This window comes from Oncorhynchus nerka, linkage group LG14, assembly GCF_034236695.1.
Source record: "Oncorhynchus nerka isolate Pitt River linkage group LG14, Oner_Uvic_2.0, whole genome shotgun sequence".
NCBI classification, from domain to species: domain Eukaryota; kingdom Metazoa; phylum Chordata; class Actinopteri; order Salmoniformes; family Salmonidae; genus Oncorhynchus; species Oncorhynchus nerka.
Window position 1 is genome coordinate 12,022,089 of NC_088409.1, and position 25,710 is coordinate 12,047,798.

The window sequence follows — 25,710 nt, forward strand, 5'->3', positions numbered from 1 at the left end:
ACAACTTTCAAGACACATAATATTGACTTGATATTATTAATGTCATAATGGAGGTCATGTCATAATGGAGGTTATGTCATAATGGAGGACAGTGGGCTGTACTATGACCTCATAGGACTGCTAGTAGCATAGTTTACCTGGAACTTGTCTTTGCTGTAGGTCTTCTCTTTGTCCCGCCGTATGGCAGTGCTCATCAGGTCATCAAAGCACGAGTTCCAGAAGTTAGACATGAGGTCATGACTCTTCCCAAACTGATCCAGTTCATACTGCTCCATGGTGGGCTGCACCTGCACGTTATATACAGTAATGTTATATACTACCTACACATTATATACACACATTACATACAGTAATGTTATATACTACCTACACATTATATACAGTAATGTTATATACTACCTACACATTATATACACACATTACATACAGTAATGTTATATACTACCTACACATTATATACACACATTACATACAGTAATGTTATATACTACCTATACATTACATACAGTAATGTTATATACTACCTACACATTATATACAGTAATGTTATATACTACCTATACTATACACACATTATATACAGTAATGTTATATACTACATTATATACACACATTATATACAGTAATGTTATATACTACTATACATTATATACACCACACATTAATGTTATATACTACCTATACATTATATACAGTAATGTTATATACTACCTACACATTATATACACACATTACATACAGTAATGTTATATACTACCTACACATTATATACAGTAATGTTATATACTACCTATACATTATATACAGTAATGTTATATACTACCTATACATTATATACAGTAATGTTATATACTACCTATACATTATATACACACATTATATACAGTAATGTTATACTATACACATTACATACAGTAATGTTATATACTACCTATACATTATATACAGTAATGTTATATACTACCTATACATTATATACAGTAATGTTATATATACTACACATTATATACATTATATACAGTAATGTTATATACTACCTATACATTATACATTATATACAGTAATGTTATATACTACATTATATACATTATATACAGTAATGTTATATACTACCTATACATTATATACAGTAATGTTATATATATACAGTAATGTTATATACTACCTATACATTATATACACACATTATATACAGTAATGTTATATACTACACATTATACACACATTATATACAGTAATGTTATATACTACCTATACATTACATACACACATTATATACAGTAATGTTATATACTACCTATACATTATATACAGTAATGTTATATACTACCTATACATTATATACAGTAATGTTATATACTACCTACACATTATATACAGTAATGTTATATACTACCTATACATTAAATACACACATTATATACAGTAATGTTATATACATTATATACCTATACATTATATACAGTAATGTTATATACTACCTATACATTACATACCTACACATTATATACAGTAATGTTATATATACTACACATTATATACAGTAATGTTATATACTACACATTATATACAGTAATGTTATATACTACCTACATTACATACACACATTATATACATTATATACAGTAGTAATGTTATATACTACATTATATACATTATATACAGTAATGTTTATATACTACCTATACATTACATACACACATTATATACAGTAATGTTATATACTACCTACACATTATATACAGTAATTATATACAGTAATGTTATATTATACATTATATACTACCTATACATTATATACAGTAATGTTATATACTACCTATACATTACATACACACATTATATACAGTAATGTTATATACTACCTATACATTACATACACTATATATACAGTAATGTTATATACTACCTATACATTATATACACACATTATATACAGTAATGTTATATACTACCTATACATTATATACAGTAATGTTATATACTACCTACACATTATATACATTATATACAGTAATGTTATATACTACCTATACATTATATACAGTAATGTTATATACTACCTATACATTACATACACACATTATATACAGTAATGTTATATACTACCTATACATTATATACACACATTATATACAGTAAGTAATATACATTTATACAGTAATGTTATATACTACCTACACATTATATACAGTAATGTTATATACTACCTACACATTACATACACACATTATATACAGTAATGTTATATACTACCTATACATTATACAGTAATTATATACTACTATACATTATATACAGTAATGTTATATACTACCTACACATTACATACACACATTATATACAGTAATGTTATATACTACTTATACATTATATACAGTAATGTTATATACTACCTATACATTATATACATGTTATATACTACCTATACATTATATACAGTAATGTTATATACTACCTATACATTATATACAGTAATGTTATATACTACCTACACATTACATACACACATTATATACAGTAATGTTATATACTACCTATACATTACATACACACATTATATACAGTAATGTTATATACTACCTATACATTATATACAGTAATGTTATATACTACCTATACATTATACTACTACACATTATATACAGTAATGTTATATACTACTACACATTAAATACACATTATATACAGTAATGTTATATACTACCTATACATTTACATTATATACAGTAATGTTATATACTACCTATACATTATATACAGTAATGTTATATACTACCTATACATTATATACAGTAATGTTATATACTACCTATACATTACATACAGTAATGTTATATACTACCTACACATTATATACAGTAATGTTATATACTTACATTAAATACACATTATATACAGTAATGTTATATACTACTATACATTACATACACATTATATACAGTAATGTTATATACTACTATACATTATATACAGTAATGTTATATACTATACACATTACATACACACATTATATACAGTAATGTTATATTATATACTACCTACACATTTATTATATACAGTAATGTTATATACTATACACATTACATACACACATTATATACAGTAATGTTATATACATTACATTACACATTATATACAGTAATGTTATATACTACCTACACATTATATACACACATTATATACAGTAATGTTATATACTACCTATACATTATACACACATTATATACAGTAATGTTATATACTACCTATACATTATATATATATACAGTAATGTTATATACTACCTATACATTATATACAGTAATGTTATATACTACACATTATATACATGTTACATACTACCTATACACATTATATACAGTAATGTTATATACTACCTATACATTACATACATTATATACAGTAATGTTATATACTACCTATACATTACATACACACATTATATACAGTAATGTTATATACTACCTATATACAGTAATGTTATATACATTATATACAGTAATGTTATATACTACCTACACTATACACATTATATACAGTAATGTATATATACTACCATTATACACACATTATATACAGTAATGTTATATACTACCTATACACACATTATATACAGTAATGTTATATACTACCTATATACAGTAATGTTATATACTACCTATACATTATATACAGTAATGTTATATACTACCTATACATTAAATACAGTAATGTTATATACTACCTATACATTATATACAGTAATGTTATATACTACCTATACATTACATACACACATTATATACAGTAATGTTATATACTACCTATACATTATATACAGTAATGTTATATACTACCCATACATTATATACAGTAATGTTATATACTACCTACACATTATATACAGTAATGTTATATACTACCTACACATTACATACACACATTATATACAGTAATGTTATATACTACCTATACATTATATACACACATTATATACAGTAATGTTATATACTACCTATACATTATATACAGTAATGTTATATACTACCTACACATTATATACAGTAATGTTATATACTACCTACACATTATATACAGTAATGTTATATACTACCTACACATTACATACACACATTATATACAGTAATGTTATATACTACCTATACATTATATACAGTAATGTTATATACTACCTATACATTACATACACACATTATATACAGTAATGTTATATACTACCTATACATTACATACAGTAATGTTATATACTACCTACACATTACATACAGTAATGTTATATACTACCTATACATTACATACACACATTATATACAGTAATGTTATATACTACCTATACATTACATACACACATTATATACAGTAATGTTATATACTACCTATTCATTATATACAGTAATGTTATATACTACCTATACATTATATACAGTAATGTTATATACTACCTATACATTACATACAGTAATGTTATATACTACCTATACATACATTACATACAATGAAATGTTATATACTTATACATTATATACAGTAATGTTATACCTACCTACACATTATATACAGTAATGTTACATTATATACAGTAATGTTATATACTACCTATACATTACATACAGTAATGTTATATTATATACTACAGTAATGTTATATACTACTATACATTATATACAGTAATGTTATATACTACCTACACATTACATACACACATTATATACAGTAATGTTATATTATATACTACCTATACATTATATACTACACATTATATACAGTAATGTTATATACTACCTACACATTACATACACACATTATATACAGTAATGTTATATACATACCTATACACTATACATTATATACAGTAATGTTATATACTACCTATACATTATATACAGTAATGTTATATACTACCTACACATTATATACACACATTATATACAGTAATGTTATATACTACCTATACATTATATACAGTAATGTTATATACTACCTACATTACATACACACATTATATACAGTAATGTTATATACTACCTATACATTACAGTAATGTTATATACTACACATTATATACAGTACACATTATATACAACCAACATTATATACTACATTATATACAGTAACGTTATATACTATACATTACATACACACATTATATACAGTAATGTTATATACTACCTATACATTATATACAGTAATGTTATATACTACCTATACATTATATACTAGTAATGTTATATATATACATTATATACAGTAATGTTATATACTACCTACACATTAAATACACACATTATATACAGTAATGTTATATACTACCTATACATTATATACAGTAATGTTATATACTACCTATTCCTTATATACTGTAATGTCATATATACAGTAATGTCTACCTATACATTATATACAGTAATGTTATATACTACCTACACATTACATACACACATTATATACAGTAATGTTATATACTACCTACACATTACATACACACATTATATACAGTAATACAGTAATGTTATATACTACCTATTACACACATTACATACAGTAATGTTATATTATATATACTGTAATGTTATATACTACCTATACATTATATACAGTAATGTTATATACTACCTACACATTATATACACACATTATATACAGTAATGTTATATACTACCTACACATTACATACTATACATTATATACAGTAATGTTTATATACTACCTACACATTATATACAGTAATGTTATATACTACCTATACACATTATATACAGTAATGTTATATACTACCTATACATTATATACATATATACAGTAATGTTATATACTACCTATACATTATTACAGTAATGTTATATACATATACATTACATACACATTATATACAGTAATGTTATATACTACCTATACTACACATTATATACAGTAATGTTATATACTACCCCATATATACATTATATACAGTAATGTTATATACTACCTATACATTATATACAGTAATGTTATATACTACCTACACATTACATACACATTATATTATATACATTACATACAGTAATGTTATATACTACACTATACAGTAATTATATATACACATTATATACAGTAATGTTATATACTACCTATACATTACATACACACATTATATACAACCACATTATATGTAATGTTATATACTATACTACCTACAGTAACATTACTATATACACATTAATTATATACAGTAATGTTATGGTACTAATACATACAGTAATGTTATGTTATATTACCTATTACATTACATACACACATTATATACAGTAATGTTATATACTACCTATACATTACATACAGTTTATATACAGTAATGTTATATACTACCTATACATTACATTATATACAGTAATGTTATATACTACCTATACATTACATACCAGTAATGTTATATATTACATTACATACAGTAATGTTATATACTACATACATTATATACAGTAATGTTATATACTACCTATACATTACATACACACATTATATACAGTAATGTTATATACTACCTATACATTATATACAGTAATGTTATATACTACCTATACAACATTATATACAGTAATGTTATATACTACCTACACATTTACAGTAATGTTATACTACCTACACACATTATATACAGTAATGTTATATACTACCTATACATTACATACACACATTATATACAGTAATGTTATATACTACCTACACATTACATACACACATTATATTATATACAGTAATGTTATATACTACCTATACATTATATACACACATTATATACAGTAATGACATTCACCATTATATACAGTACATTATATACAGTAATGTTATATACTACCTATACAGTAATGTTATATACTACCTATACATTATATACAGTAATGTTATATACTACCATTATACATTATATACAGTAATGTTATATACAGTAATGTTATATACTACCTACTACACACATTATATACAGTAATGTTATATACTACCTATACATTATATACAGTAATGTTATATACTACCTACACATTATTACAGTAATGTTATACTGATACATTATATACAGTAATGTTATATACTACCTATACATTACATACACACATTATATACAGTAATGTTATATACTACCTACACATTATATACAGTAATGTTATATACTACCTATACATTACATACACACATTATATACAGTAATGTTATATACTACCTATACATTATATACAGTAATGTTATATACTACCTATACATTATATACAGTAATGTTATATACAGTTTACATTACATACACACATTATATACAGTAATGTTATATACTACCTACACATTATATATACTACCTATACATTATATACAGTAATGTTATATACTACTATACATTATATACAGTAATGTTATATACTACTATACATTATACACACATTATATACAGTAATGTTATATACTACCTATACATTATATACAGTAATGTTATATACTATATACTATATACACATTATTACACACATTATATACAGTAATGTTATATACTACCTATACATTACATACAGTAATGTTATATACTACCTATACATTATATACAGTAATGTTATACTACTACACATTATATACAGTAATGTTATATACTACCTATACATTATATACAGTAATGTTATATACTACCTACACATTACATACACACATTATATACAGTAATGTTATATACTACCTACACATTACATACACACATTATATACAGTAATGTTATATACTACCTATACATTATATACAGTAATGTTATATACTACCTATATACAGTTGTTATATACCTACACATTATATACAGTAATGTTATATACTACCTATACATTATATACACACATTATATACAGTAATGTTATATACTACTATACATTATATACAGTAATGTTATATACTACCTATACATTATATACAGTAACATTATATACTACACATTTATACATAATGTTATATACACCTACACATTATATACAGTAATGTTATATACTACCTATACATTACATTATATACAGTAATGTTATATACTACCTATACATTACATACACACATTATATACAGTAATGTTATATACAGTAATGTTATATACCTACACATTACATATTAGTACATTATATACAGTAATGTTATATACATTATATACTACCTATACATTATATACATAATGTTATATACTACACTATATACAGTAATGTTATATACTACCTACACATTACATACAGTAATGTTATATATTACCTATACATTACATACACACATTATATACAGTAATGTTATATACTACCTATACATTACATACACACATTATATACAGTAATGTTATATACTACCTATACATTACATACACACATTATATACAGTAATGTTATATACTACCTATACATTATATACAGTAATGTTATATACTACCTACACATTATATACAGTAATGTTATCTACTACCTATACATTACATACACACATTATATACAGTAATGTTATATACTACCTACACATTACATACACACATTATATACAGTAATGTTATATACTACCTATACATTATATACACACATTATATACAGTAATGTTATATACTACCTACACATTACATACACACATTATATACAGTAATGTTATATACTACCTATACAGTAATGTTATATACTACCTATACATTATATACAGTAATGTTATATACTACCTATACAGTAATGTTATATACTACCTATACATTATATACAGTAATGTTATATACTACCTACACATTATATACACACATTATATACAGTAATGTTATATACTACCTATACATTACATACACACATTATATACAGTAATGTTATATACTACCTACACATTATATACAGTAATGTTATATACTACCTATACATTATATACAGTAATGTTATATACTACCTATTCCTTATATACTGTAATGTCATATACTACCTATACATTATATACAGTAATGTTATATACTACCTACACATTATATACACACATTATATACAGTAATGTTATATACTACCTACACATTACATACACACATTATATACAGTAATGTTATATACTACCTATACATTACATACACACATTATATACAGTAATGTTATATACTACCTACACATTATATACAGTAATGTTATATACTACCTATTCCTTATATACTGTAATGTCATATACTACCTATTCATTATATACAGTAATGTTATATACTACCTATACATTATATACAGTAATGTTATATACTACCTACACATTACATACACACATTATATACAGTAATGTTATATACTACCTACACATTACATACAGTAATGTTATATATTACCTATACATTACATACACACATTATATACAGTAATGTTATATACTACCTATTCCTTATATACTGTAATGTCATATACTACCTATACAGTAATGTATATACTAACTATTCATTATATACAGTAATGTTATATACTACCTATTCCTTATATACTGTAATGTCATATACTACCTATACAGTAATGTATATACTACCTATTCATTATATACTGTAATGTTATATACTATCTATACATTATATACTGTAATGTTATATACTACCTACACATTGGCAAAGGCCCTAAAGGTAATGGACATAAGCTGATAAACGGGCACACATGCACAGACACACAGACAAACTGTTGCTCAGAGACTGGGGAAAGGGGGACACCTAGTCAGTTGTACAACTGAATGCATTCAACTGAAATGTGTCTTCTGCATTTAACCGAGCCCCTCTGACTCAGACTGGGAGCAAAGGTCAAAACTGGGCTCTACTGCCAGATCTATGACATTTTCTATTTACAAGATATCTAAACAAAACAGATGTGTGATTATACACCGTCACACACATTTATAATAAATCCTCAGCTGAACCAAGTGGGTAGACGTCTGTTTGGCTTCATATCCTCAAACCTCTTGGTCTGCTAGGTGACTTCTCTTCCATTAAATTCACATGGTAAATACAAGGAAAGCTTTCTGATTCTGTTCTCATTTCTAACCTGGGAGAGAAGCCACTGTCCTGGACAAAAGCCTGGCCTTCCATCCACGTACCTCCAGTGTGTAGATTAAGAGGTACATAATGTGAGGAGGACCAGAGAACACTGAACAGACAGACTATCTGTCCCTGGTTTAGTTTTCACTCTGAGGCAGAAAGGAGGATGTGACATCAGCCTGTCTAGAAACACTAGCCTGAGAGAAGAGACAAAACGTCAACACCGCGTTTAGTAGTAGAACCTACGGACTCAGTTTAGTTTCTGAACTAAAGAGAGAAGAGACAAAACGTCAACACTGCATTTAGTAGTAGAACCTACGGACTCAGTTTAGTTTCTGAACTAAAGAGAGAAGAGACAAAACGTCAACACTGCGTTTAGTCCAGGAACTACCAATGGACTCTGAGGAAAATGAGCTGTCCAGCTAAAATTAGCTGTCCAACATACTTGACTGTATGTTTGTTTATTCCATGTGTAACTCTTGTGTTGTTGTTTTTGTCGCACTGCTTTGCTTTATCTTGGCCAGGTCGTAGTTGTAAATGAGAACTTGTTCTCAACTGGCCTACCTGGTTAAATTAAAAACGTTTATTTTTATTTTTAAATACGACACTGTCTGAGATGTTGACTATAATCCATTGTCCATGGCCTGTGTGGTCCAGCCGTTACAACACACATGTATACCAGAGTCGGCGTGGGTTTGAATCCGTCCCACTGCCCTTTCACTCACCCTTCCCTGTCCTTCAAACAGTTTACTATCGCTTCAATACAAAAAGCCCATTTAAAGTAGTGGGACTGACCCAGTCCTTAAAACAATACATTAATGAAAGTAGTGGGACTGACCCAGTCCTTAAAACAAGACCTTTATTATGAATTGTCCGTGTGAAATAAATCACGTCCCAAATGGCTTCCATGGGGCAGAAGGCTGTGTGATGTTGTGATTCTGGATGGTCAGATAGCGAGCAACAAGCTGTCATATGGGGAATCGTAGGTGGCTCGTTTCAGCTAGTTTCAACTGGTTTCAGCTCGTTTCAGCTCGTTTCAGCTCGTTTCAACTCGTTTCAACTTTCAGCTCGTTTCAGCTCGTTTCAACTAGTTTCAGCTCGTTTCAACTAGTTTCAGCTCGTTTCAACTAGTTTCAGCTCGTTTCAACTAGTTTCAGCTGGTTTCAACTAGTTTCAGCTAGTTTCAACTCGTTTCAGCTGGTTTTATGTTGTTCTTGATACCAAGTTCTGTTTTGACGTGTTTGACTGATTTCATGTCTATACTAATATGGCTCAAATTCCTTAGCTAGCTAACCTACAACTGCAACGATAGATTTTAGAAACAAAAAGAGCTCCTTGTGCTCATATATTCAGTTTCAATAAACACTGAGATGAAATATAGTTTACATGTTGTTAACCATCTAAGCCGACCTCGTCTGTTTGGCCTCAGAGTTGCGCACCCGTTGGTTTTGTTGCTAAACAACCAACCCGTCTGTAAGGCCCTGGTCAAATGTAGTGCACTATATAGATATTTTTATTTTAAAATTTTACCTTTATTTTACTAGGCAAGTCAGTTAAGAACAAATTCTTATTTTCAATGACGGCCTGGGAACAGTGGATTAACTGCCTGTTCAGGGGCAGAACGACAGATTTGTACCTTGTCAGCTCGGGGATTCGAACTTGCAACCTTTCGGTTACTAGTCCAACGCTCTAACCACTAGGCTACCCTGCCGGGAATAGTGTGCCATATGGGATACAGCCGATATAAAGAAGAAGATAGATGAAGGTTGAGTGGTACTGACGTGGCGTTGGTAGAAGTCCAGCCACTCTACTGTGTGACTGTAGCTCTGGAGGTCCTGGGCGAAGGTGGGGCTGCCGTTGGTGACTGGCAGGCTGGGCAGCAGGCCGTGCAGGGTCACAGGGTCAGCGTGTTGGTCCAGGAGGGTACGCACGATGGGCACCAGCTGAGAAAAGGTCTCCGTGTGTCCTCCGTTGGGGCCCGCCTAAAAATAAAAAACACCTTACTGTTGTACTTGTCTTTCTTACACTAGCAGTCGTACTTGTCTTTATTTACTAGTGTAAGGCCGGTGATAAGAATGGAAACACCAGAATAACAGATGTCAATATGTTCTCACAGTAAAAGGTCTCTCACGAGCACCGACTTAGCAAATAGCTGCTTTATTGAGGAAAGTTTTAATTGCAATGACGATGTATGTGGTCGTCTTGCCAACTTTAGTTGAATGCATTAACTAAGTCTCTCTGGATAAGGACGTCTGCTAAAATGACAGAAATGTCCAACGTAAATGTACCTCCATTACCCCGCCGGGCCACAGGGGGGCACCTAGTCGCCCCAGCAGGAAGCACACCTCGTCCCAGCCCAGAGATAGAACTGTCTGCAGGAGGCTGTGGAGTTTAACGCAGGCCATTACAGACACCTGGGGAGAGAGGGAAGGGAGAGAGACAGAGAGACACAGAGACAGAGAGACACAGAGGGAGAAACAGAGAGACACAGAGAGCGAAACAGAGAGAGACACAGAGAGAGAGAAATTCTTTGGTCAAAAAGCAAATTAGGCTCCACTTCAAAAGTATTCTCACAGGTCTTAAAATCAACAGAAGTCCTAGTAAATGTTTCATCAGTACACAAACCTAATATCATTATTCCTCAGCTGATGTATTGTTTAAGTGGGATACTAATACTAACAAAACACACAACAACAATTCAAGTGGATGGAAAAAGCTTTGCTCCTTCAAAAAATAAATAAACAAATCCCAATGCTTAAAGGAACATTTTGGACCATTTATTTATGACCACTTGATACTACTCCTACAGGAGTGCAAAATAGCACCCCATTCCCTACATAGTGCACTACCTCTGACCAGAAAGTGATGCACTATGTAGGGAACAGGGTACCATTTGGGATGCACCCCAACAGTAGTTATAACTCAGAGAAGAGCTGCCCCGTCCTACACAACACTCCTCGGGAGGAATGCTAGCTATGTTCTCTGTGCACTGATAGATAACCATAGAAGGACTGGTGTTCTAAACGCACCTACCCCTCAAAAGGTCTAACCTTTATTTGATAGTAAATGTGTACTGACAGACAGAGCATTGGGATTTGGTCCCCCGGCATTTGGAGTTTAAACTTTCAAACCTACGCGTTGACTTATGCCCTCAACGGATGTAGTTTGGAGAAAGAAGTTGTTTCCCCAAATAGCACCCTATTCCACCCCTATCTCAGCCTATGGGCTCTGGTCAAAAGTAGTAGACTATATAGTGAATAGGGAGCCATTCGGCATGCAAGCCAGAGTTTGAGCCAGTCTAGTTTGGCTAGAGGGAGGTGGGCGTAGCGTAACATAGGTGACTGACCTGTGAGTCCTGTTGCTGGATGTAGCCGGTGATGATGCGCAGGCCGATCTGAACCATCTCTCTGAGCTCCAGAGCCCCGGGGGTACCAGGGGTGCTGTGCCACGCCTGTAGTCTGTCCAGGAGGTTCACCACCCCCTCAAAGATCTACAACGACAACACACCTGTTAACAGTCTACAACACATTTTCATTCAATTCAATTCCCACAAGGGGCAATTATGTGGCAAGAGTGCAGATACGCAAAAACAACATAACAGTGACTCAATTCTCAAGACCGGGTTACCACACAGTTAAATGATATAGCTAGAACTACTATTCAAAACATCCTTCAAAACAGTAGCCGAGCTAAAGCCAATACACAAGACAAGACACAGCCACTGACATTAAACACACACTCATTCACGATTACAGGAAGTAGCTGTGCCGTTAATACATGTAACTACATGTAATCTAAAATGTAATCTACCTAATCCCAGAATATGTATATTTACCATGAGAGGACCATAAACAATAACTAGTAATACTGCATACTTCAAGAAAGGTTCAATCTCACCTTTCTGGTAAAAAAATAGTTATACATTGCTGAGATGAAGTCACTTTTGAGCTCAAATACACAGTACAAATATTATACACAGTACAAATATTATACACAGTACAAATATTATACACAGTACAAATATTATACAAATATTATACAGATATTGAAAATATGAAATATTTTATGACGTATTTCCTCTTCAATAAAACTGTAATGAATAAGGCTTGAAATGACTTCTACGCTTTCTAAATATAGTATAATCAGATTATAAAACCCACTAACTATAAGACTTCACCTTTCTTACAACTGTAAAATACATATTTTGTATTTTTAGTGTCAGAGAAAATGTGCATATTTTCTAAAGGTCTCTTTTGATCAAAACATCGGCCCCCACCGCTGTGAGCCACACACCCCTCTAGCCTGGCTTCCTGAACACGTTAGCAACTCGCCTTTCCTCTCATATTATTATCGTCCATCTAGGAGAAACAGAAAGTGGTTTTTTGTTTGTTTCAAATCTAGGAATGATATGAGATGAATGGCTGTAAATGGATTTCTGAATGTGCTACAGTGAATAAACCACTCTCTTGTTGAGCTTCGATGTAAGGATTGCAGGCATGTGCTTTGTCAGTGTCTGTGACATAGGGTTCAGCCAGGAGATGACGGACAGTCGGAAGAGCCAATTAAAACGGTAGGACGGACATCCCAGCTTCAAGTGGTTTCAAATTTCACATCCTACGTCACACAGGCGCAAAAAATATACTACTGTGTTCGTGGGAACTAGGGCTGGCACTCAATGCAAGCCATTTCCATCTACAGGGTCCACAGATGGATCTCTAAGTGAAAATATGGGTCGGGACTGGAAACAGAACCACGCAGGGGACTTTACATCTACAGTGGGGCAAAAAAGTAAAAGGCTGGGTCTTTCAGCATGACAATGATCCCAAACACACCGCCCGGGCAACAAAGGAGTGGCTTCGTAAGAAGGATTTCAAGGTCCTGGAGTGGCCTAGCCAGTCTCCAGATCTCAACCCCATAGAAAATCTTTGGAGGGAGTTGAAAGTCTGTGTTGCCCAGCAACAGCCCCAAAACATCACTGCTCTAGAGGAGATCTGAAAATCACAGGCCTCTCTCATCTTTTTAAGTGGGAGAACTTGCACAATTGGTGGCTGACTAAATACTTTTTTGCCCCACTGTATATGGTGCCATTTGAGATGCAGACAACGTGTGGACCATGGTGCAGTACTGTACCTTCTCGCTCCACAGGGCCTGGTTGTCTGTTCCCTCTGAGAAGAGGAAGTCCTGGAGCAGCCTGAGGAGACGCAGCAGACTGGGGAAGTATGGTAGAGAGACACCCTGAGAGTCCCTCAGGTCTGACAGAGAAGACTCCAGCATCATCTCTAACAGACTGAGAGATAGAAACGCAGCAGAAAGGAGGGAGGGAGAATAGCCAGTCAACATTTAACAAGCCAGTTAACATTTAGGGCTACATTTTGCTCAACCAAAACAGCACAGAACTGAAAAAAAGTTTATTTCTGTGGTTGATGTAAGTAAGACCATTAAACAGGTTAACATTCACAAGGCCGCAGAGCCAGACTGATTACCAGTATGCATACTCAGAGCAAGCACAAACCAACTGGCAAGCGTCTTCACTGACATGTTCAACCTCTCCCTGACCCAGTCTGTAATACCAACATGTTTCCAGCAGACCACCATAGTCCCTGTGCCCAAGAAAGCCAAGGTAACCTGCCTAAATGACTATCGCCCCGTAGCACTCACATTTTTAGCCAAGAAATGCTTTGAAAGGCTGGTCATGGTTCAGATCAACAGCAACACCACTGGACCCACTCTAATTCACATACTGCCCCAACAGATCCACAGATGACGCAGTCTCTATTGCCCTCCACACTGCCCTTTCCCACCTGGGCAAGAGGACCACCTATGTGACAATGCTGTTAATTGACTACAGCTCAGTGTTCAACACCTTAGTGCCCTCCAAGCTCATCACTAAGCCTCGGTACTAGCCTAGTTATCAATTATCTCTTACTCCTGCACATGGACTCAGTACTGGCCTCGGTACTAGCCTAGTTATCAATGATCTCTTACTCCTGCACATGGACTCAGTACTGGCCTCGGTACTAGCCTAGTTATCAATTATCTCTTACCCCTGCACATGGACTCAGTACTGGTACCCTGTGTTTGTACCTAGTTATCAATGATCTCTTACTCCTGCACATGGACTCAGAACTGGTACCCTGTGTTTGTACCTAGTTATCGTTCCTCATTGTTATTCCGTTTCTCTCTGCATGGTTGTGTAGGGCCCGTCAGTAAGCACTTCACTGTTAGTCCACACCTGTTGTTTACCAAGCACTTCACAAGCACATTTCACTGTTAGTCTACACCTGTTGTTTACCAAGCATTTCACTGTTAGTCCACACCTGTTACCAAGCACTTCACTGTTAGTCTACACCTGTTGTTTACCAAGCACTTCACTGTTAGTCTACACCTGTTGTTTACCAAGCATTTCACTGTTAGTCCACACCTGTTGTTTACCAAGCACTTCACTGTTAGTCCACACCTGTTGTTTACCAAGCACTTCACTGTTAGTCTACACCTGTTGTTTACCAAGCATTTCACTGTTAGTCTACACCTGTTGTTTACCAAGCACTTCACTGTTAGTATACACCTGTTGTTTACCAAGCATTTCACTGTTAGTCTACACCTGTTGTTTACCAAGCACTTCACTGTTAGTCTACACCTGTTGTTTACCAAGCATTTCACTGTTAGTCTACACCTGTTGTTTACCAAGCATTTCACTGTTAGTCCACACCTGTTGTTTACCAAGCACTTCACTGTTAGTCTGTTACACCTGCACTTTGTTTTACCCAAGCATTTCACTGTTAGTCTACACCTGCATTTTGTTTTACCAAGCATTTCACTGTTAGTCTACACCTGTTGTTTACCAAGCATTTCACTGTTAGTCTACACCTGTTGTTTACCAAGCATTTCACTGTTAGTCTACACCTGTTGTTTACCAAGCACTTCACTGTTAGTCTACACCTGTTGTTTACCAAGCATTTCACTGTTAGTCTACACCTGTTGTTTACCAAGCATTTCACTGTTAGTCTACACCTGTTGTTTACCAAGCACTTCACTGTTTCACTGTTAGTCTACACCTGTTGTTTACCAAGCATTTCACTGTTAGTCTACACCTGTTGTTTACTGTTAGTCAAGCATTTCACTGTTAGTCTACACCTGTTGTTTACCAAGCATTTCACTGTTAGTCTACACCTGTTGTTTACCAAGCATTTCACTGTTAGTCTACACCTGTTGTTTACCAAGCATTTCACTGTTAGTCTACACCTACACCTGTTGTTTCCTGTTAGTCTACACCTGTTGTTTACCAAGCATTTCACTGTTAGTCTACACCTGTTGTTTACCAAGCATTTCACTGTTAGTCTACACCTGTTGTTTACCAAGCATTTCACTGTTAGTCTACACCTGTTGTTTACCAAGCACTTCACTGTTAGTCTACACCTGTTGTTTACCAAGCATTTCACTGTTAGTCTACACCTGTTGTTTACCAAGCATTTCACTGTTAGTCTACACCTGTTGTTTACCAAGCACTTGATCAAATAAAACTTGGTTTGAAGTCACCTTAATGAATCTGTTTACTGACATGAGACAGAGGGAGTTGCATATCAAGGACAGTGGGAGTGACTGACTGACTAACCTGGGTCCCAAACAACATGTTTGACCAGGGCCCATAGGGTGCCATTTGGGATGCAGACACTGACTGACTGGCTGGCTGACTAAATATCTGACTGACTGATTGGCTGGCTGGCTGACTAACTAAATAGCTGACTGACTGGCTGGCTGGCTAACTAAATAGCTGACTGAATAACTAACTAAATATCTGACTGGCTGGCTGGCTAACTAAATAGCTGACTGACTAACTGGCTGGCTGGCTAACTAAATAGCTGACTGACTGACTGGCTGGCTGGCTAACTAAATAGCTGACTGAATAACTAACTAAATATCTGACTGACTGGCTGGCTGGCTGGCTGACTAACTAAATAGCTGACTGAATAACTAACTAAATATCTGACTGACTGGCAGGCTGGCTGGCTGACTAACTAAATAGCTGACTGAATAACTAACTAAATATCTGACTGACTGACTGACTGGCTGGCTGGCTAACTAAATAGCTGACTGACTGACTGGCTGGCTGGCTAACTAAATAGCTGACTGACTGGCTGGCTGGCTAACTAAATAGCTGACTGAATAACTAACTAAATATCTGACTGACTGGCTGGCTGGCTGACTAACTAAATAGCTGCCCGACTGACTGGCTGGCTGGCTAACTAAATAGCTGACTGAATAACTAACTAAATATCTGACTGACTGACTGACTGACTGGCTGGCTGGCTAACTAAATAGCTGACTGACTGACTGGCTGGCTGGCTAACTAAATAGCTGACTGACTGGCTGGCTGGCTAACTAAATAGCTGACTGAATAACTAACTAAATATCTGACTGACTGACTGACTGACTGGCTGGCTGGCTAACTAAATAGCTGCCCGACTGACTGGCTGGCTGGCTAACTAAATAGCTGACTGACTGGCTGGCTGGCTAACTAAATAGCTGACTGAATAACTAACTAAATATCTGACTGACTGACTGGCTGGCTGCCTGACTTACTAAATAGCTGACTGGATAACTAACTGAATAACTAACTAAATATCTGACTGACTGATTGGCTGGCTGGCTGGCTAACTAAATAGCTGACTGACTGACTGGCTGGCTGGCTAACTAAATAGCTGACTGACTGACTGGCTGGCTGGCTAACTAAATAGCTGACTGAATAACTAACTAAATATCTGACTGACTGGCTGGCTGGCTGGCTGACTAACTAAATAGCTGACTGAATAACTAACTAAATATCTGACTGACTGGCAGGCTGGCTGGCTGACTAACTAAATAGCTGACTGAATAACTAACTAAATATCTGACTGACTGGCTGGCTGGCTAACTAAATAGCTGACTGACTGACTGGCTAACTAAATAGCTGACTGACTGGCTGGCTGGCTAACTAAATAGCTGACTGAATAACTAACTAAATATCTGACTGACTGGCTGGCTGGCTGACTAACTAAATAGCTGACTGAATAACTAACTAAATATCTGACTGACTGACTGACTGACTGGCTGGCTGGCTAACTAAATAGCTGACCGACTGACTGGCTGGCTGGCTAACTAAATAGCTGACTGACTGGCTGGCTGGCTAACTAAATATCTGACTGAATAACTAACTAAATATCTGACTGACTGACTGGCTGGCTGCCTGACTTACTAAATAGCTGACTGGATAACTAACTGAATAGCTGACTGAATAACTAACTAAATATCTGACTGACTGATTGGCTGGCTGGCTGGCTAACTAAATAGCTGACTGAATAACTAACTAAATATCTGACTGACTGATTGGCTGGCTGGCTAACTAAATAGCTGACTGAATAACTAACTAAATATCTGACTGACTGACTGGCTGGCTGGCTAACTAAATAGCTGACTGAATAACTAACTAAATATCTGACTGACTGATTGGCTGGCTGGCTGGCTAACTAAATAGCTGACTGGATACCTAACTAAATAGCTGACTGAATAACTAACTAAATATCTGACTGACTGATTGGCTGGCTGGCTGGCTGGCTAACTAAATAGCTGACTGGATAACTAACTAAATAGCTGACTGATTGGCTGGCTGGCTGGCTAACTAAATAGCTGACTGATTGGCTGGCTGGCTGACTAACTAAATAGCTGACTGGCTGGCTGGCTGGCTGGCTGGCTAACTAAATAGCTGACTGATTGGCTGGCTGGCTGACTAACTAAATAGCTGACTGATTGGCTGGCTAACTAAATAGCTGACTGATTGGCTGGCTGGCTGGATGGCTAACTAAATAGCTGACTGATTGGCTGGCTGGCTGGCTAACTAAATAGCTGACTGATTGGCTGGCTGGCTGGCTAACTAAATAGCTGACTGATTGGCTGGCTGGCTAACTAAATAGCTGACTGATTGGCTGGCTGGCTAACTAAATAGCTGACTGATTGGCTGGCTGGCTGACTAACTAAATAGCTGACTGGCTGGCTGGCTAACTAAATAGCTGACTGATTGGCTGGCTGGCTGGCTGGCTAACTAAATAGCTGACTGATTGGCTGGCTGGCTGGCTAACTAAATAGCTGACTGAATAACTAACTAAATATCTGACTGACTGGCTGGCTGGCTGGCTGACTAACTAAATAGCTGACTGAATAACTAACTAAATATCTGACTGACTGGCAGGCTGGCTGGCTGACTAACTAAATAGCTGACTGAATAACTAACTAAATATCTGACTGACTGGCTGGCTGGCTAACTAAATAGCTGACTGACTGACTGGCTAACTAAATAGCTGACTGACTGGCTGGCTGGCTAACTAAATAGCTGACTGAATAACTAACTAAATATCTGACTGACTGGCTGGCTGGCTGACTAACTAAATAGCTGACTGAATAACTAACTAAATATCTGACTGACTGACTGACTGACTGGCTGGCTGGCTAACTAAATAGCTGACCGACTGACTGGCTGGCTGGCTAACTAAATAGCTGACTGACTGGCTGGCTGGCTAACTAAATATCTGACTGAATAACTAACTAAATATCTGACTGACTGACTGGCTGGCTGCCTGACTTACTAAATAGCTGACTGGATAACTAACTGAATAGCTGACTGAATAACTAACTAAATATCTGACTGACTGATTGGCTGGCTGGCTGGCTAACTAAATAGCTGACTGAATAACTAACTAAATATCTGACTGACTGATTGGCTGGCTGGCTAACTAAATATCTGACTGACTGACTGGCTGGCTGGCTAACTAAATAGCTGACTGAATAACTAACTAAATATCTGACTGACTGATTGGCTGGCTGGCTGGCTAACTAAATAGCTGACTGGATACCTAACTAAATAGCTGACTGAATAACTAACTAAATATCTGACTGACTGATTGGCTGGCTGGCTGGCTGGCTGGCTAACTAAATAGCTGACTGGATAACTAACTAAATAGCTGACTGATTGGCTGGCTGGCTGGCTAACTAAATAGCTGACTGATTGGCTGGCTGGCTGACTAACTAAATAGCTGACTGGCTGGCTGGCTGGCTGGCTAACTAAATAGCTGACTGATTGGCTGGCTGGCTGACTAACTAAATAGCTGACTGATTGGCTGGCTAACTAAATAGCTGACTGATTGGCTGGCTGGCTGGCTGGCTAACTAAATAGCTGACTGATTGGCTGGCTGGCTGGCTAACTAAATAGCTGACTGATTGGCTGGCTGGCTGGCTAACTAAATAGCTGACTGATTGGCTGGCTGGCTAACTAAATAGCTGACTGATTGGCTGGCTGGCTAACTAAATAGCTGACTGATTGGCTGGCTGGCTGACTAACTAAATAGCTGACTGGCTGGCTGGCTAACTAAATAGCTGACTGATTGGCTGGCTGGCTGGCTGGCTAACTAAATAGCTGACTGATTGGCTGGCTGGCTGACTAACTAAATAGCTGACTGGCTGGCTGGCTGGCTGGCTAACTAAATAGCTGACTGATTGGCTGGCTGGCTGACTAACTAAATAGCTGACTGGCTGGCTGGCTAACTAAATAGCTGACTGATTGGCTGGCTGGCTGGCTGGCTAACTAAATAGCTGACTGATTGGCTGGCTGGCTGGCTAACTAAATAGCTGACTGATTGGCTGGCTGGCTGGCTAACTAAATAGCTGACTGATTGGCTGGCTGGCTAACTAAATAGCTGACTGGATAACTAACTAAATAGCTGACTGGCTGGCTGGCTGGCTGTAGACCGACTGACCTGCATTTGATATCGTCAGGCGGGCGGACCAGTTGGCAGGAGGAGCCCAGCTTGGTGAGGACAGAGAAGACCTGTCCCCTCTCCCTCCACACGGCGTCCTCCCCCCCCTCCGACCCGCTGCCGCACCACAGCACAGAGAACACGATGTTAGTCAGCAGGTTACACAGCTCCTCCTCTGGCATCTGCTGAAAGGGACCACACACACACACACACACACACACACACAAACCATATTCACAGTTAGACACAAATACAGTACATCGTGTCGGAGACGGACTGAACCGCGGCGGCATCTGCACAGCCGTATTCTAGGATATTGGACCGTTGGTTGAATAGTTTCCTCATTCTCAGCACGACTCATCACATTCAGTTGAATAGGAGCAATGTATACTGAGCCACGTTGGTTGAATAGGAGTCATGTACACTGAGCCACATTGGTTGAATAGGAGTCATGTACACTGAGCCACGCTGGTTGAATAGGAGTCATGTACACTGAGCCACGCTGGTTGAATAGGAGTCATGTACACTGAGCCACGTTGGTTGAATAGGAGTCATGTACACTGAGCCACGCTGGTTGAATAGGAGTCATGTACACTGAGCCACGCTGGTTGAATAGGAGTCATGTACACTGAGCCACGCTGGTTGAATAGGAGTCATGTACACTGAGCCACGCTGGTTGAATAGGAGTCATGTACACTGAGCCACGCTGGTTGAATAGGAGTCATGTACACTGAGCCACGTTGGTTGAATAGGAGTCATGTACACTGAGCCACGCTGGTTGAATAGGAGTCATGTACACTGAGCCACGTTGGTTGAATAGGAGTCATGTACACTGAGCCACGTTGGTTGAATAGGAGTCATATACACTGAGCCACGCTGGTTGAATAGGAGTCATGTACACTGAGCCACGCTGGTTGAATAGGAGTCATGTACACTGAGCCACGCTGGTTGAATAGGAGTCATGTACACTGAGCCACGCTGGTTGAATAGGAGTCATGTACACTGAGCCACATTGGTTGAATAGGAGTCATGTACACTGAGCCACGCTGGTTGAATAGGAGTCATGTACACTGAGCCACGCTGGTTGAATAGGAGTCATGTACACTGAGCCACGTTGGATGGGAATTTTTCTGAGGTATGAGGTCAGGCTGTACGACCCCAGCAGATGGGGGTCACAGAGTCTACCAGACTATCATGACTGTGGACTCTGAAACATGCTCACGGGATGCTAATACTTGTGATTTTCTGACTGACACATTTCAGGAGAAATCCGTTAGCATTATGGATACGGGACATTACACAAGACACTGGGCTTCATATTCAACACGTTCGGTCCAGTTTATTCAAACACCACACAACATACCTCCTAGGAATGCTCAGTACCAGTGGTTAAAGTTAGGGTTAAGGTTAGGATAACAGTACCTGTGGTTAGGGCTAAGGTTAGGATAACAGTACCTGTGGTTAGGGCTAAGGTTAGGATAACAGTACCTGTGGTTAGGGCTAAGGTTAGGATAACAGTACCTGTGGTTAGGGTTAAGGTTAGGGCAGCAGTACCTGTGGTTAGGGCTAAGGTTAGGATAACAGTGCCTGTGGTTAGGGCTAAGGTTAGGATAGCAGTACCTGTGGTTAGGGTTAAGGTTAGGATAACAGTACCTGTGGTTAGGGCTAAGGTTAGGATAACAGTACCTGTGGTTAGGGCTAAGGTTAGGATAATAGTACCTGTGGTTAGGGCCAAGGTTAGGATAACAGTACCTGTGGTTAGGGCTAAGGTTAGGATAACAGTACCTGTGGTTAGGGTTAAGGTTAGGATAACAGTACCTGTGGTTAGGGCTAAGGTTAGGATAACAGTACCTGTGGTTAGGGCTAAGGTTAGGATAACAGTGCCTGTGGTTAGGGTTAAGGTTAGGATAACAGTACCTGTGGTTAGGGCTAAGGTTAAGGTTAGGGCAGCAGTACCTGTGGTTAGGGTTAAGGTTAGGATAACAGTACCTGTGGTTAGGGCTAAGGTTAGGATAACAGTACCTGTGGTTAGGGCTAAGGTTAGGATAACAGTGCCTGTGGTTAGGGTTAAGGTTAGGATAACAGTACCTGTGGTTAGGGCTAAGGTTAGGATAACAGTACCTGTGGTTAGGGCTAAGGTTAGGATAACAGTACCTGTGGTTAGGGTTAAGGTTAGGATAACAGTACCTGTGGTTAGGGCTAAGGTTAGGATAACAGTACCTGTGGTTAGGGCTAAGGTTAGGATAACAGTACCTGTGGTTAGGGTTAAGGTTAGGATAACAGTACCTGTGGTTAGGGCTAAGGTTAGGATACCAGTACCTGTGGTTAGGGCTAAGGTTAGGGCAGCAGTACCTGTGGTTAGGGCTAAGGTTAGGATAACAGTACCTGTGGTTAGGGTTAAGGTTAGGATAACAGTACCTGTGGTTAGGGCTAAGGTCGCTCTGGATAAGAGCGTCTGCTAAATGACTTAAATGTAAATGTAAATAACAGTACCTGTGGTTAGGGCTAAGGTTAGGATAACAGTACCTGTGGTTAGGGCTAAGGTTAGGATAACAGTACCTGTGGTTAGGGCTAAGGTTAGGATAACAGTACCTGTGGTTAGGGCTAAGGTTAGGATAACAGTACCTGTGGTTAGGGCTAAGGTTAAGGTTAGGGCAGCAGTACCTGTGGTTAGGACTAAGGTTAAGATAAGAGTACCTGTGGTTAGGGTCAAGGTTAGGGCAGCAGTACCTGTGGTTAGGGTTAAGGTTAGGGCAGCAGTACCTGTGGTTAGGGCTAAGGTTAGGATAAGAGTACCTGTGGTTAGGGTTAAGGTTAGGATAACAGTACCTGTGGTTAGGGTCAAGGTTAGGGCAGCAGTACCTGTGGTTAGGGTCAAGGTTAGGGCAGCAGTACCTGTGGTTAAGGTTAAGGTTAAGATTAGGGCAGCAGTACCTGTGGTTAAGGTTAAGGTTAGGGCAGCAGTACCTGTGGTTAAGGTTAAGGTTAAGATTAGGGCAGCAGTACCTGTGGTTAGGGTTAAGGTTAAAGATTAGGGCAGCAGTACCTGTGGGTTGGAGGTGTTGGAGATGGTGTCAGCTGCCAAGGGGTCAGTTCCATAGTTGGTGTCGTCCAGCACGTTGGACAGACTGGAGCTCTTCCTGGGTCTCAGAGAGGGGAACGACCGGCTGTGCTCCAGGGGGAGGGGTGCCTGCCTGACTACCCCCCACAGCGTTGTGGTTCCATGTTCCCTTCTCACCCCTCATACCCCCCAGCTCCAGCTCAAAGGGCGAGGTGCCGAAGGGGGACAGAGGGTGGTAGAGAGCCTCCTCTTGGGGCCGACCGGAGGGGATGTCCACGGTGTTGGACAGGGAGGACGAGCGGCTCCCCTGCTCTACCGAGTCAAACGACTTAAATTGGAGAGAGTCGTCAAAGTCCTTCAACGTGCCTCCACTGCTGTTAGGGGAAGACCGAGAGAGGTCGGAGAAACGCTCTGAGATATTCCTCCCTCCCAGGCCCTCGCCGTCTCCCTCCTCCTCCTCTTCATCGTCCGGCGAGGTGTAAGGGAGGAAGACGTCTGTGTGAGCGTACTGAGAGTCCTCTATGACCATGCTGTGATCTCTCCTGAGAGGGGAGCAGTTCAAAATTTAGGAAGAGTTGTGTGTTAACTGATCTATAGCAGGGATAGAGCTGAACACATGATAACTGATCTATAGCAGGGATAGAGCTGAACACATGTTAACTGATCTATAGCAGGGATAGAGCTGAACACATGTTAACTGATCTATAGCAGGGATAGAGCTGAACACATGTTAACTGATCTATAGCAGGGGTAGAGCTGAACACATGTTAACTGATCTATAGCAGGGATAGAGCTGAACACATGTTAACTGATCTATAGCAGGGATAGAGCTGAACACATGTTAACTGATCTATAGC

General features: G+C 37.0%; 1 protein-coding gene across 1 annotated transcript in view; it reads right to left on the reverse strand.

Annotated features, from left to right (window-relative positions):
• The window catches only part of nbeal2 (neurobeachin-like 2), a gene marked incomplete at its 5' end in the record, with an annotated part of 167,409 nt that overhangs the window by 29,859 nt on the left and 111,840 nt on the right, over positions 1 to 25,710 (reverse strand). Inside the window, 8 exon segments of the mRNA XM_065027411.1 lie at positions 138 to 287; positions 11,791 to 11,991; positions 12,298 to 12,423; positions 13,356 to 13,499; positions 15,140 to 15,296; positions 21,793 to 21,977; positions 24,839 to 24,974; positions 24,976 to 25,395. Of these exon segments, the coding sequence (XP_064883483.1) occupies positions 138 to 287; positions 11,791 to 11,991; positions 12,298 to 12,423; positions 13,356 to 13,499; positions 15,140 to 15,296; positions 21,793 to 21,977; positions 24,839 to 24,974; positions 24,976 to 25,395 (1,519 nt within the window).